We start from the raw sequence: 16,430 nt of genomic DNA, 5'->3' as shown, positions 1-16,430 counted from the left end.
CCCTCGAGCGATGGATGTTAGCGCTGTCGCGGGCCACGGCCGTCGTGAATACCAGGAGGAAACATAAACTGTTGAGCTGTGTAGCGAATGAAACTCCAGCCATAACCCGCTGAACTCTGTGAGCTGTTGTTTTTGACGCCGTGATGTGCTCTGGTATCCACCATCCGGCTCTGCTGTGAGGTTGTCCTGAAACGACATTTTCATTAACCCTATTTCTGACTGCATACAGAGTGTCCCAGAGTCTCCTCTTACTCACACACTCCATACCCACCACCACCCTATACATGACCATCTATCTATACCCCTCACACATCCTGGTCCTGACAGCACTCAATCCAATTCATGCGGTTTGGTTTGTCTTTTTAAGGGCGTCCTCCAAAAACACAATGAGACCAACAAGCAAAAGACTCAAGACTCACTTGTTCAGAGCTCACCTGGACTCTGCATAGCCACCCCCTCCCTTCCCTTCCACGCACTTATGCATGTACGTCATTGCACTTAAAAATAGTACAAGGCGTTGTGTAGCATCTTATCCTAGGTATCCCTGTTGTACACGGGGAATGGGTTAAGCTAGAGATTGTTGGTACTTGGCACTTGGTTCTATGAACATCCTTACTGTACCGACAGAGATATATTGTTGTGGATACATAAATGTACTTATTGTATGTCGCTTTGGGTAAAAACGTCTGCTAAATGCCCTGAATGTAAACGTGAATGTAAACAGAACTTTTCTTTCTGTTGTTATTCCACATGTCACCCCTCTTCAGAGTCAGCCCCTTCTGCCCGTTCGCTCCCTACCCTGTGCGGGTTTTGCACCGGGGACTTCAGCAGACGGAGCGCTTCTGCGTGGAGGGGAAAACCTAAAGGAAAAACAAAAAACACCAAAATACCAAAATATAACCATGAGTCATTAGAAGAAAAAGAGCAGAATAATAACTTTGTGTTTGAATGTGGCTAGACAACCGAACCGGCAGGTGGTCCGGCCTGTGCCCAACTTTCCATGTTTCTCCCCTGTGGTGGGGGCCGTGATGCCCTCCTCACTGTCACTCTTTCCTCTGCAGCAGATGTGCAGAATTTTTTGGGTTCTGGACCAGGCTGACCATCACCGTGATGATGCCCTCCAGAAGCACACTCTGCAGGAGGACACTTTCTGTTCTTCAGATAGTAAACGGTAACTGGACCGCATTTATACCGCGCTTTTCTCACGAGTGGCGCTTTACAATATTGCCTCACATTCACCCGTTCATGCACACATTCACACACCGACGGCGGAGTCACCCACGCAAGGGGACAGCCAGCTCGCCTGGAGCAGTCGTCGAATCACTAGTTTGATCGTCGATGACTCAGAGGATGATTGCATCTGACTGATCGATAGACCGGACGTGATGGAGTCATGATTGACGCAACGGTATGACAGCGTACGCTCGGATCAACCCTCTGAATGATTGATGGCTTTGACTGTAAAGGAGTATTTGTTCTATCGGGGTTCACGCGTCCTCGCTGGAATGTTGAGCCTAGCGTGTCCATAGCGATGTGTGTAAATACAGCTCAGGCCCGCTGCTCAGACTAATACCTATAACACTAGAGGAGCTGGAACAGGCCACCAACGGAGGAGAAACAGGCCACCAGAGGAGGAGAAACAGGCCACCACAGGAGGAGAAACAGGCCACCACCAGAGGAAGAGAAACAGGCGACCAGAGGAGGAGAAACAGGCCACCACCAGAGGAGGAGAAACAGGCCTACAGAAGAGGATAAAGAGGCGACCAGAGGAGGAGAAACAGGCGACCAGAGGAGGAGAAACAGGCGACCAGAGGAGGAGAAACAGGCGACCAGAGGAGGAGAAACAGGCGACCAGAGGAGGAGAAACAGGCAACCACAGGAGGAGAAACAGGCCACCAGAGGAGGAGAAACAGGCGACCAGAGGAGGAGAAACAGGCCACCAGAGGAGGAGAAACAGGCCACCAGAGGAGGAGAAACAGGCCACCACCAGAGGAAGAGAAACAGGCGACCAGAGGAGGAGAAACAGGCCACCACCAGAGGAGGAGAAACAGGCCTACAGAAGAGGATAAAGAGGCGACCAGAGGAGGAGAAACAGGCGACCAGAGGAGGAGAAACAGGCCACTACCAGAGGAGGAGAAACAGGCCACCACCAGAGGAGGAGAAACAGGCGACCACAGGAGGAGAAACAGGCCACCAGAGAAGGAGAAACAGGCGACCAGAGGAGGAGAAACAGGCGACCAGAGGAGGAGAAACAGGCGACCAGAGGAGGAGAAACAGGCCACCACAGGAGGAGAAACAGGCCACCAGAGGAGGAGAAACAGGCCACCAGAGGAGGAGAAACAGGCGACCAGAGGAGAAAATGGCCTAAAGAGGAGGAGAAACAGGCGACCAGAGGAGGAGAAACAGGCGACCAGAGGAGGAGAAACAGGCCACCAGAGGAGGATAAACAGGCCACCAGAGGAGGAGAAACAGGCCACCAGAGGGATGGGTCTGGAACTCTTCTTCAGGCAGCCTTCCTCTGTGGAGACTTTTAGAAAACAGGTCTGTGGTCGGGGAAGGAGAGGTATTACTTTTGGGGAGGAGTGGGAGGAGGGGGGAGGAGGGGGGAGGAGGGGGGAGAGGGTGCATAGAAGTGGGCGGAGTGACGCTGGGTGTAATATTGTCATCACGCTGAGGGAGGGGCTTAGTTGTTTTGATCGAGATCCAGCAGCAGCAGATGTGGGATAGAAAAATGAGAGAGAGAGAGGAGAGAGAGAGAGAGAGAGAGAGAGAAGAGAGAGAGAGAGAGAGAGAGAGAGAGAGAGAGAGAGAGGAGAGAGAGACTTCCTCCCACCCAGCGAGGAGCCACACTCATAAACAGCAGCCAGGCAGAGGTAGAGTCAGAAGGACACAGGATCTCTGGGAGAAGGAGATCAGAGCAGCAGCGAGACAGTGATAGAGTTTCATTCACAAAACAGCAGTGTTGTACTCAGCAGGGAAACATTTGACTTTTTATGGAGAAGCACTCACACACCCTAATAAAATCCCAGAGTGTGCCATCCTGAGGAAAAGCAGAAAAGCTCAAAGTTCGAGACACACTACCTTCACTGAGAGAGAGAGAGAGAGGGAGAGAGAGAGGAAGAGAGGAAAAGGGCAAACATACCGTCTCTCTCGTTCCCAGCAGCACACACACACTCACACACACATGCTCACTGACTGAGTGTGGACTAGGAGCCAGTACCCTCGGAGAGAGAGATAGGTCGTGGATCACCGGAAAGGAAGGAAGGAGCCTGTGGATGGACACCTTCTGCAAACTCAGTGGCCTGGACCCACTGTGGGTGAGTGGACTTTGGGATGGGGGTGTCTCCTCCAGAGACCCCCTGCTCAAATACAGCGAGCAAACCTTAGGCCTGGTCGTGTTCGGTGTATGTGTTACTTTGGATTCCTGTGCGTCTATGGACTATGTTTAGCTGAATGCATGCATATTAATGTACAGAGATTCATTTAACACTTAACTGTGTTAATACAATAAGTATTAACACCCGTTTGTTAAAACGTATCGAGCCTTATTGATCTTCAAATGGGCAAGGCAAAGAGCACCAACATTGTTGAGATTGTGATCGTTGGCGATAGAAGTAAGTCCTAATAACTTGCAGAACATAATGTACAGAGTAAAAGACCTGAACATAATGTACAGTCGCTTTAATGGTCATTTGGCAGCCCTGCAAATCTATTGGGGAACCCCGGTGCCCTACAAAGCCCGGCGCTGTCTGATGTGGGCTCTGCAGGTCGGACGTTAATGCTAAAGCAACCTCTGACGTGAGCCAGACCAGCATGACATATGATTCAGAGTGATACGCAATGTGATCGTTCTGCTGCGTGACCACTTTTAGGCACTCTGTGAGCTTCCTGCAAACTTCAACCTTCTCAATCTCCACTTTAAACAAGGAACATGGCAGAGGGCCACACTACCCCAGGTGGCTTCTGCTTCAGCTCGCTCTCAGTGTCTCTCTCTCTCTCTCTCTCTCTCTCTCTCTCTCTCTCTCTCTCTCTCTCTCTCTCTCTCTCTCTCTCTCTCTCTCTCTCTCTCTCTTACTCTCTCAAACTCTCTCACTCTCTCTCTCTCTCTCTCTCTCTAACTCTCTCTCGCTCTTTCTCCCTCACTCTCTCTCTCTCTCTCTCTCTCTCTCTAACTCTCTCTCTCTCTCTCTCTCTCTCTCTCTCTCTCTCTCTCTCTCTCTCTCTCTCTCTCTCTCTATCTCTTTCCCTCTCTCTCTGTCTCTCTCTCTCTCTCTCTTTCTCTCTCTCTCTCTCTGTCTCTCTCTCTCTCTCTCTGTCTCTCACTGTTCCTCTCTCCAACAACTCTCTGTCTCTCTTTCCAACTCTCTCCATCTCTCTCTCTCGCGCCCTTTTACTCAATCTAAGAATAGCTCTTGTTACTTAGACACATATTCTCTTCCTGCCCTCGGTCGAATGCAGCCTGTACTTTAAACAGCACCACCTATAGACGTTAACTGTACAGCTGTGAAGTAGTTTTAGGTCCATGCAGGAAGGAGGTAAATGTTTTGGTTGTATGCTTGATATTAAAGAGAACATAGTAGGCCAACCTTTCTGATAGATTTTTTTAAAACCAGTGAAACCATTTCCTCTTCCTTCTACTAAATTATAATTCTCCAAATGACAACAGTACACACTGGCACTAAGATGCTCCCGTCCGGGTTTTAAGCCTTGGATGAATGTTCTGTAAATCCAGAACCAACACAGATCCATTTCCTGAACAAGACAGTTCTGAGATGAACTAGTGTGTCACCATGTCGCCATGGCACCAGATGCACCTGGTGTGTTCATGCCTGTATTTCTGCTGAGGGCTTTGCAATCAGCGCTGCTTTCTTGCGTGAAGACCTCAATGTACGAGGTGACCCTGAGACTGCTCAGGACTTAGAACAGACTGACAATAGCTCATTCTACCACTCTGCATCTGAAACACACTAAGATTGCTATGCTGGTAAAAGTAGAGACAATAAGGCAGGCGATGGACACAAGGTCCAGCCTAATTTGGTGGAGCAGCTAAACCACTGGAAAGTCATGTCCAAAGCCAAGAGCATCGGCAGTCACACAACAGGGCTGGGTATGCTCCCGTGCCAGCCTCAGGCAGCGTACGTACCTTCAGTCTTTACGGTTGTCTTCAATAGACTGTTACAGATCTATAGCCTGTTACAGTTCAATAGGCTGTCACAGTTCAATAGCCTGTTACAGATCTATAGCCTGTTACAGTTCAATAGACTGTTACAGTTCAATAGCCTGTTACAGTTCAATAGCCTGTTACAGTTCAATAGGCTGTCACAGTTCAATAGCCTGTTACAGTTCAATAGGCTGTTATATTTCTGTAGCATGTTACAGTTTACAAAGCTGAAGACGATGTGAGAAACAAGGTAGAATCTGTGATTCTGTGTTTCTGCAGAACAATTAGTGGAGTCAGCAATCGTCAATGACTCAATTCCAGTTGAGGCAAGAACAACTTAGGAGCCGAGGTGATGAGTATCGCCCTATCGCTGTTCATCAGTGTCTCATGGGAGATTCAAATTCCCACAATTCCACACTTGGAACCCTTACAAAAATGTAAGGGAGTGCCAAATTTAAATTAAAAAACCTTTTTAATAACCCTGCAACATTTAGCTGAAGCATTTTATTACAAAACCTGGATCACGGGATAAGGGTCCTGTAAATGCCCAGACCTCATCTTTCTGCGTTATCACCATGAATAAGGACCATGGCAACAACCCAATCGGCATGACAACAACCCTGTCAGCACGGCAACGTTGATGAAAGCAGTGGCACCGGGACCACTCTTATTAAAGTATCACGTTTGCATTCGCAATGTGAAACCGGACTGTAGTTTATACTGAATATAATATACTGTTTTATCTTCAGAGTACAGGAGCCCTCCCTCTCCTCCATCTCACACCCCCTCGCCACTATGCCCCACGGTAAAAATAGCCCCCTGACCGCTTTCCAAATAACCTGTCTGTGATAGTTCACCGTAATAACCCGAGCCAGGGGCGAGGAACAAGATAAACAGTGAGCAAATTGTGCAAGAAAGGCTTTAGTGTTTGTGTGACAAGTCAGATTTCTTTAGATAAAGTGTTGTGTACACCTGCGACCGGGCCTGCAGCGGACCGCAGCAATCAGACGGCCGTGTGAGAGCCTCCCACGCAGGGACTCTCAAGTCATTCAGGAGCTGGGGGGATTCGGTTCCAGCGTTGCCCTTTGAGAGAACAGTAGCACGGACCTACAGCGGGTACAAGACGCTGCTTTCATTACGTATATCGTGACATTAGGATCGAATCGGCAATGCTACGTTTGTGTCCGGTAAGTGACCATAAGTGATGCGCGGTCACGATTGTACAACACCGGCTCCATTGAAGACAACAGCTGGCTCCTCTTGCCCTTCTCTTCGGTGGATCCCCTGAATCGATACCTTAAGGCATCAGTTTCCCACCATCACCGGCAGCAGGATTTGCATTTACATTCAGGGCATTTAGCAGACGCTTTTATCCAAAGCGTCTTACAATAGGTACATTTGTCAGAAGAAAGGGAAACAATACATCGCTTTCAGTGTCGATACAGTAAGGATGTTCATAGAACCAAGTGCAGCCAAGCACCAACAATCGCTAGGTTAACCCATTCCGCGTATACAACCGAGATAGCCAGGATAAGAGTCTGGGCCCGGAGCTAAAGGACAGGTTAGATAGCGACCGAGTGGCCCCAGCCGGTTGTGTCTGACCGTCAGGACTATTGCTGGCTTGGCGTTGCATGCCGACGTTGATACGGTGGCCTGTGGTGGCCCTTCCCTATCCCCCCAGGGAGTCTACACAGACTGGGCTCGCCTCACCACCACTCTTTAACCTTCCCCTGCTTCCTGTGACCGTCCACAGGCCTGTCTGGCCCACAGAGCCACACGACTTTAGGCCACAGAGGTGATAAACAAGGAGAGGGAGAAAACAACAGGTGACATTGCCTGTCAGTATTTTGGGCGCTTTTATGGTACGCAACGTTTTGGAGGGAGCAGCATTACCTCAATCTCACATCTGTCCTTCAATTGGGTAACATAGCTCCTGCTATCAACTTTTTAGCTGCTTTTTAAGGTAAGGTATCAGGATGGGCGGCGACCTCAGAGGAGAAGGTGTTGACAGTTATTCCTCAAATGGGAGAATTTGGAAACAAACTTCAGAGAAAAAATTTAACCTGACTCAGCTTTTTTAAAAAGAGAAACTTCTTTCTTCCAGTTTAAACTCTGTCTCCCTCACACGCACAGACACACAGACACACACACACACACACACACACACACACACACACACACACACACACACACACACACACACACACACACGCACACGCACACGCACAGACACTGACACACAAACACACGCTCGGGCAGTGTGTGTGTGTGTGTGTGTGTGATCTGCAAAAGCGCCAATTTTTTTTTACGCGAGCACCAGGCTGCTTTTGTTTCTCAATTTGCAAAAGAATCCCAGCAGCCTTCTTACCTTTCCTGAGCTTCGCCGACTTCAATAAACTTCAATAAAGCTCAGCCTCCCGTCTGACCCCTGCCCGCCCCCTCCCTATTGTTCTCTGCCCCAGGACTGGAACCGCACGTGGTACACAGCCAGCCCCGACCTCACCCACTGTTTCCAGAACACGGTGCTGGTGTGGGTGCCCTGTGTGTACCTCTGGCTGCTGGCCCCCTTCTACTGCCTGCACCTCTACTGCCATGGCAACGGACGCATCCGCATCTCCTGCCTGTGCACCGCCAAGATGGTGAGGAACTCCTCGTTCAACTCTCGACCAAACTGTTCATTAAGGTCGGAGTTTAGAGAGCGCCGCATTGAGCTTGTGTTGGGGACGTTAGACTCTGTGGGTGATGGGTGGGTTGGAGGCGCGTGGCTCGGGAGGTAGAGCGGGTCGGCTGGTATCCAGGAGGTCGCTAGTTCGACCACCGGCTCCTCCTAGCGTGTGTGTCGAGGTGTCTCTGAGCGAGACGCCTCACCCTGACTGCTCCTGACCAGCTGGCTGTCGCCCTGCGTGGCTGACTCCGCCGTCAGTGTGTGAATGTGTTCATGAATGGAAGAATCTTCATTCTCTGGTTAACAGTCTGTCTGTCCGGTTCACTCTCTGGTTATCTGTCTGTCCGTCTGCTTCATTCTCGGGTGAACTGTCTGTCTGGTTCATTCTCTGGTTATCGGTCTGTCCGGTTCCTCCTCTGGTTAACTGTCCGTCTGTGTGTCTGTGTGTCTGTGTGTCCCTGCTAGGTGCTGGGCTTCCTGCTGGCCTCCTTCGGCTTCGTGGAGTTCTTCTACATCCTGCTGGAGCGGAGCGGGGAGATCCACCAGCACATGGTGTTCCTGCTCAGCCCCATCGTGCGCAGCGTGACCGTGGTACGAACACATCCCATGAAAACCGAACCCTGCTCCTCTCCCAGTGTCTTCCCTTCCCCAACACCTTCATCCTCCCCGGCCCAGCAGGCTGCCGCGGGGTCGGGGGGGGGGGACTGATTATGGGGTGGAGGCCGGGTGGATTTCAGGACATTATTTATGCAGGGCAGGGCTCGTCTACAATCTGAGCCGTGGACTCTGGGACCAGTGTTGACAAAGATTGCCTTTACTTTTCCTGCTCCCCTCTGTAATTTTGCGTACGGATTGAATCATATCTAACTAAGGAGGGCCCTCTCTTAGCTCGAGGGGGGGGGGGGGGAACTGTCCTGGAGGTAGAAGGGAAGCAGCAGGGGCGGTGTGTATCAGAAGAACCTGGATTAAAAGGTGCTCATTCTGTGTGTAGGAGTGATGTAGTTTATAACAGTTAAGGGTCTGCAGAGCGGAGACTGAAGGCGGTGATGGAGGTAAAACGTATCGTCTGTGGCCTGAAGCCGGCAAAGAGCAGAACTACAGACAGCACAGCCCACCCCAGACTCAGACTGAGCAAACATCAACGCGTGTTTGGCCGAGAAGGAAAAACTCAGAGACCTCCCTTTTATTAAGGTGGAGCTTAATTTCCGGGAAGAGGTAAGAGTCACAGCGAAGGGGGAAGGGTTTTGGAGGAGTAAAAGTCAACCCTCAGACTTTTGGCACTAATCGGAAGAAAAGTCTGTGCCGGGCAGTGACTAATCGCTGGAGACCATGAGAACACTCCCACAGCGCAACGTGTTTCCGATGTAATTACAAGGGAGGGCGTTGTAACAGGGGCCTAGTGATGTGCTGAAGTTCCACCCACTATCCTTCTACAAACACGCTGGTGGTTTACAGCAGCGTGTCAAGTCCCCGTTGGACAGGACGGGGCCGATCTGAACAAGGGTCTTGATGTTGACCTATCTTAGGCTCTTCATGCCGATGCTACGTGAACACTCAGGCAGTACGGTACTTTTAACTTTACCGTGGGAAATATGGCATCGGTGCCGATTCAGAAGAGGAGCCTTCAAGCTATGAAGCGTTGCAGCAATCAGCCGAAGGATCTCTCGCTGTGTGCAGCGCACAACGTTGAGCCAGACCGCGGTTGAGATTGAGCCATCGGGAGATCGATGCACACTCAATTAGGTTAAGGTTCACCCTCCGGGGTATTGACATTGAACATTGAACAGTCAACACCACAGTGTGTACCGAGCTCCCCGGCCATGAGGCCACTAGTTTACTGGAGTGCACTGTGTCGGCAGGACACTGTCTGAATCACGGCTCATCCCAGCACCATCAACATGGTAACAGTTGAGCAACCCAAACCAACTTCCTCCCAGCTCGGGGATGAGCTGGCAATTGCAAAGTGACATCTCACTTGACCATGAGCTTAAACAGGGACAATTATGGTTCAGAAACCACTGAGAAAAAAGTGCCTGGTTCCTCTGGAGAGGCGCAGACAGTGGTGTCCTTGCACCGGATCATTGGTTATTTTGGGGTTGAATATCAAGCGTTTCAGAATTCCCCTGCTCGCCGTATAGCGATGGGCTAAGAACAGAGCTGGAGAGAAGATGTCATTTAGCAGAGTGTACATTTTCTGGGACCTGTTGACAACAACACTGTGTTTCTAGGGATACGGACCTTTCATGAACTGCTTTGCTTCCAACAGGCTAAATTTAGATTCTTCACCGGTCATTATTTATTTTATTATATCAAGGGGTGAAGCCACAAGGGCGTGAGTCCAGCAGAGGCCATCTGTGTGCAAGGCGCCTGCACAGAAGTTAAACAACTGAGATGCATGTCTCCGTTTACTCCGAGGGCAGTGGAAAAGCACCGTGGGTTGGGTGGCAGGTATTGGTGCATTTGCAATTAGGACTGGCCCGACTAAATAATCTCAAACTTTGAATAATCCTTTGGAGTCAATCCTTTTTTTGGAGTCAAGCTCATTGCTCCTATAGGCTCACTGAGTGTTGAGAAAGAAAATTGGTAGGACAACACTACACTTACCTTCTAGCTGCGGGATTCAAATCTGCACAGGCATTAAAAAGACCAAGCATTCAAACCGTTTTTGTTTGTAAGTGATTTACCAGGGACAAATACACTTCATTAATACACCTCATTGCAATGATTGACGTCTGTCTGTCCATCTCCCTGTGTGTGTCCAGATCCTGGCCTTATTCATCATCCAGCTAGAGCGGCTGCGAGGATGTCGTTCCTCCGTGTTCCTCTTCCTCTTCTGGGTCCTGGCCGTGGTCTGTTCCCTGGTCCCACTCAGAGCCAAGATCCAGTTGGCACTGGACGAGGTATGAGCCACGTGGAACCTAAGGCTGCATGCACTGCCCTGTAGCACACCTTTGCATTAGTATTATGTTGGTGTGAATGTACACTTTAGATGCATTAGCACCAGGTGACCCTGGAAGTCGAGGACTTAAGTCGCGTGTGCCAATGTCTAGTTTCAGTGTAACCGACCCACAGTCTAGACACAGGACTCCTCCGTGCCACGGTGTGTTTCTAATGTCGTCTCCTCAGCGTTAACCAGAGGAACAGCGAGTTAACCGACCTCTTGAGAGCCACACCGACAACTCTGCTCCAGTGTGTCTGTGTTTTATTTAAGACGTTCCTTCCTTCCTGCGAATCCGACTGCAATCATAGCTCTACTACGGGTTGGGTTTCTATTTGGGAGTGCAGTTAAGAGGGGGGCAGCTGAGGTGGACCTGCAGTCTATAAAAAAAACACTCCCTCACACGGAAGCGCAGCATCCATATGTGTGTTTTATTGTCGCCAACGGCTCGATCTCCAACCCCCGGGGGGGATCGTAATGATGGCCGTGTGGAGACACAAAGGAGCAGCTCAGACCAGAGAGGTCCCCACTGTGTTTAATGCCTGTCAGCGCAGTGAGCACACACACCCCAGTCCATGCATTTAACGTGGATGGACGTATATTTAACCAAAACCATACGAATTCTAAACGCAGATGTGTGCACTATTGAAACGTGATCGACCGCCGACATCTGTCAAGAGGCTGACGTCTGGTGTTTATTGGACTGGGAGGCTTTTCAATGGCGGTCTCCAGTATAACTCCAGCTACTGGTGGTAGAGCCCACTGTGGCGGCACTCTGTTGACTCGGGAGTGCACACCGACATGTCGCAGCAAAACCAGCTTTTACTACGAGGAATCAGAGTCTAAAAGGGAACTTTTTCTCATGATCACGACACCCACGACCCGAGTTGAGCGAGTTCATGTTGTCAGACCCCGTTTGTACACAGGCTGACCCACATTACCTCGCCCACACAGACCCAAACCCAAACTCACCGGCCGTTTTCTCTGTGTGGGATTGTACTCTGCCTCAACCCCCTTGGTCTCTCTGTCTCTCCCTCTCTCTCTCTCTCTCTCTCTCTCTCTCTCTCTCTCTCTCTCTCTCTCTCTCTCTGTCTCTCCCCCCCCCCCCCTCTCTCTCTCTCTCTCTCTCTCTCTCTCTCTCTCTCGCTCTCTCTCTCTCTCTCTCTCTCCTGCTCTCTCTCTCTCTCGGCCCATCAACGCTGCAGTAGGATGTTTGTTTCTCGCCCCGTCCTGTTTACTATGACCCTGGCCTTCCCCTATAACCAATACTGCGCCGTGGTTAGGGGGAAGTCAACAACACTGCGACCAATCCCACTGTTTCTTTACGTCCAAAATAACATGTGCATCCCACGCTGCACCAAATGTCGAGCGGTTAATATTGTGGCGTACGGCTTCTCCTGCGATTTAAAGTGAGGTCGGGACCGCAGCCCGGCTATTTACAGACGCAGGCCGTCAGTGACTGACTGCTTTTTCTGCCATTTCATTGACATAAGGATGGTCGTTAAACTGACTTGGGGTTTTGCCCTGATTCAGCCCCACTGTTCAGAATAAGTCGTTTTTATCGCGTCGGATCTCTGAGTGTAAACTTTGTCTGGCTGTTCGATGAGTATTTAGGGGAAAGCCGAAGGGGGCGTTTTGTAATACAGGGTACACGTCTGTGTTGCGAAACTCTGTGCGTGCCCATACTGATAAAAAGAAAATTGCCCTGCAGACCACGTCGGCGATGTGGAAAGAGATGATAGAACAACACAAACAATCGTCAACCATGATTACAACTTGATTGTCGCAATATAGGAAAAAACTTTCCATTGTCGTTTTATTTAGTGGCAGAGTCCCCCCCCCCCCCCCCCCCCACCCACCCCCCCCTCCCCTAATGATCCTGGTTTTCAGCGCTGGGTTTCCATTGCAGCAGCAGATGTTGACTCTCTCCCGGTCTCTGACCTCCTCCTCCTCTCTCAGGGCATCGGCTCCGACGTGGTCCGTTTCCTGGCCTTCTTCTCCTACTTCACCCTGCAGCTGGCCCAGCTCGTCCTGGTGTGTTTCGCTGACCAGCGCTCCCAGGGGAAGACCGGCACTGAGAAGGTAGGGGAGAGAGAGGGGAACGCGGAGCGCGGTTGAACCGCTTCCGTCACACAGATTGTGTAAACCTGACGTCGGCGGACAACAGATTCCCGCGAGGGCCTCTCTGTGGTTTTCAACGCTCGGTACGACTTTCCCTTTTGGAGGAAGTGGCGTGATTCACTTCCTCCTGCGTCGTCCCACTCGGAGGCCGGTGCCTATGGTTTCCTGTGAGGTATGGCAAGCCGAGTGTGCCACAATTCGACTTCAATTAAACGCGTTCTGAAACGCCAGCACGCGTGCCCAGAACGCGTTTTGGTTTTCCATAACGCGTTCCGGCGTTTCAGCGCGCGCGCCCAGAACGCGTTCCGGCGTTTCAGCGCGCCCGCCCAGCGTTTCAGCGCGCGCGCCCAGAACGCGTTCTGGCATTTCAGCGCGCGCGCCAAGAACGCATTCCGGCATTTCCGCGCGCGCGCTCAGAACGCATATTAGCATATTAACAGCACGCGTGCTGTTAATATGCTAATGCGCTCCTCCCCTCAATTTTCTCAGCCAATAGATTTGAGCCGTTTTCCCCTAATCATATGCTAGGGCAAACACACAGACAACATCAGTCGAGACCAGTGGGGTGTTCCACAAAGCCGGTTTTATCACATAACCGGGTAAGTTAACCCAGGGTTTGCTGTAACCCTAGGTTTTCCGTTCCAAAAGGATCACGGTATGTTAGTTGCTATAGCAACATATGCTCTGAATCAAACCTGGTCGGACCAGGTTTTGCGCAGGTTAAGTTTGAAACATAACCCGGTTTTGGGTATTTCAACCGGCGTTCACCGCAGATTTCATGTGTTCACAATGGCATGCCCTTTTGATGAGTGAACTGCTGATATCAGAGCGCAAATTATACGTGCAATCCACCGGGAGCGATTGATAAGACCACGGCTCGACATCTTGGCATATTGGATGACTTTTTGCTGGAGTGGAGAGATATAGATTCTCGCGCAAATCTTTAATATATTTAAATAGCCTTGCATAGCCAACACTACCAATCGAGGACCTGGCCTCAGTTCACTCCAGACTATTTGCGTAGCCCTCCGTTTTTTTCAAATGGTAGTTTTATCTAGGCTATAATGCTGGAGATGCTGAGCACATCACAGTCGTTTCAGATGACCCATCCAAGATTTGTATCGGCCTCCTATCATACAAAGAGCAATATTGTCTGAGTACTATGCCGAGAGGCATTTACAACATAAAGTATAAAATAGTCCTAACGGACTTGCATCCACTGGAGAATATTCGATCGTAGCCGGCGGCTTCATTACAAGCACTGATCCATCTTGATCTGTGAAGTTGATGAATTGTCACTTTTAGGTTTTCTACCCAGTTACCAAAAAAAGAAACATTTGGAATAGGCCTAGTATGCGCTGTGGCAAGCACACGGTTTGCATGTGTTACTTCGAAGGCAAAAAAAATCTAAAATACAAGAAAACACAAAAACCTACATTCAACCAGTGTGTATGGCCCATGACTCTCTGAGGTGGTAGGTACCTCCAGGTAGGCTACCCCCTCCATGCCAGGGCGCCCTGAATTTATGTTTATTAACAGCTCCTCCACCGGGGTCAAGACAATTTGAGGGCCAGATCCAGTCTGCCGACTGTCGGCCTTTTCACGATTGGCTTAAAAAAATGGCTTATTTAAATTTATACCAATACGATGGTGGGAAAAGCTTACCAGTTTGTATGTTTTTTATACTTCATTTTTATACTTGATCCTCTGACCGCTTGGAAGCAATCGGAGTACATGTTGTTTTAGAAGAAAGGGGTTATGTGGTAGGATCTTTAAGAATGCTTAACTGGGATATTTATATATTCATGGCTCAAATATTAAGGATCATGCTTTTGACGTGTAACTAACGCATTTACGCGGTCAGCGATCCGCTGCCAGGCTTTGGTTCTCCGGGTTCCAGAGGTTTTAGCGTTCCCTTTTCTTGTGATAATGTCCTTCTCCTCGTCATAGCTCTCCAGGAGAACCTGGAGTTCCATTTCATTGAAATAAGCGGCCCGTTTCGCCATATCGATCAGGGTTTCCATGATCCATACATCACGTCTTTTTAAGTTTGGCGTGGACGCGCACAACCCTGTGTTAACCAACCCCGAGTTGATTGAACTAATGCATAACCGCTGCTGTGGAACCGAAAACTCTGGGTTGGTCGGCACAGGGTCAATCAACCTAGAGTTCAGCGTTAACTCAGTGTTTGTTAAACCTCCGTTCGTGGAACACCCCTCTGGTCCGACCAGGTTTGATTCAGAGCATATGTTGCTATAGCAACTAACATACCGTGATCCTTTTGGAACGGAAAACCTAGGGTTACAGCAAACCCTGGGTTAACTTACCCGGTTATGTGATAAAACCGGCTTTGTGGAACACCCCACTGGTCTCGACTGATGTTGTCTGTGTGTTTGCCCTAGCATATGATTAGGGGAAAACGGCTCAAATCTATTGGCTGAGAAAATTGAGGGGAGGAGCGCATTAGCATATTAACAGCACGCGTGCTGTTAATATGCTAATATGCGTTCTGAGCGCGCGCGCGGAAATGCCGGAATGCGTTCTTGGCGCGCGCGCTGAAATGCCAGAACGCGTTCTGGGCGCGCGCGCTGAAACGCTGGGCGCGCGCGCTGAAACGCCGGAACGCGTTCTGGGCGCGCGCGCTGAAACGCCGGAACGCGTTCTGGAAAACCAAAACGCGTTCTGGGCACGCGTGCTGGCGTTTCAGAACGCGTTTAATTGAAGTCGAATTGTGGCACACTCGGCTTGCCATAGTGAGGAGGGTGTGAAGGAATGTGCCGCGCGTTGCTTTCTCCGTCGACGGAGCTCACTGAATAAACACTCGCTCTCCGGCTTTAAGACGTTAAGCCTCGAGTTCCGGGGGGGGAGGTTTTTAACATTTATATGGAGGCCATTCAGCATACGCTTTTATCCAAAGCGATTTACAAAAAGAAAATTTGTCTGAAGAAAGAGAAACATATCGCTGTCGGTACAGTAAGGATGTTCATAGAACCAAGTGCCAAGCACTAACCATCACTAGGTTGACCCATTCCCCGTACACAACAGAGATAGCCAGGATAAGATGCTACACAGGTACTACTTTTAAGTGCAAGGAGGTACAACATACAGTAAGGGAATAAGAGGGTTGTGGGGGGGGGTTATACAGCCAAGATGAACTCTGAACAAGGGAGTCTTGAGTCCCTTCCGGCTCGGCTGGTGGGCAACGCTGCGGTCCTGACGTCAGCGGGGAGCTCGTTCCACCGCCGCGGTGCCAAAACAGGTCGTCACACCACGTGACTCCAACAGCACATCCAAAACCGTGTTTTTCCCAAGAGGCTCATGACAAACGGGAAAACAACCGGGAAATCCAGTGTGTCCACACAAGACGCGTGACGTCAGTTTTAATGGGAGCTAAACGGGGAGAGTGAGTGGAAAAGTCCCTCGGGCGGTGTGGGGGGACTGGCACGGGCCCCGGACGGGGAGTGTGGGGAGCCACAGCCGCCTGCAGGGGGACACACCCTTCCTCCACTTCCCCCCCTCCGTCCTCCTCCTCCACCGGACACTGG

General features: G+C 50.2%; 1 protein-coding gene across 1 annotated transcript in view; it reads left to right on the top strand.

The window, feature by feature from the left end:
* The first annotated feature begins 2,845 nt into the window (after window positions 1-2,845).
* LOC132454204 (multidrug resistance-associated protein 1-like) overlaps window positions 2,846-16,430 on the top strand; it is a 30,617-nt gene continuing 17,032 nt past the window's right edge. Inside the window, exons 1-5 of the mRNA XM_060047424.1 lie at window positions 2,846-3,317; window positions 7,624-7,800; window positions 8,292-8,417; window positions 10,589-10,726; window positions 12,724-12,880. Of these exons, the coding sequence (XP_059903407.1) occupies window positions 3,276-3,317; window positions 7,624-7,800; window positions 8,292-8,417; window positions 10,589-10,726; window positions 12,724-12,880 (640 nt within the window). The 5' untranslated portion in view covers window positions 2,846-3,275. The remainder of the gene's footprint in view (window positions 3,318-7,623; window positions 7,801-8,291; window positions 8,418-10,588; window positions 10,727-12,723; window positions 12,881-16,430) is intronic.

This window comes from Gadus macrocephalus, chromosome 3 (genome assembly GCF_031168955.1).
Source record: "Gadus macrocephalus chromosome 3, ASM3116895v1".
Lineage (NCBI taxonomy): Eukaryota > Metazoa > Chordata > Actinopteri > Gadiformes > Gadidae > Gadus > Gadus macrocephalus.
Note: the sequence above shows the minus strand (reverse complement) of the source record. Positions and strands in the feature narration are given on the sequence as shown.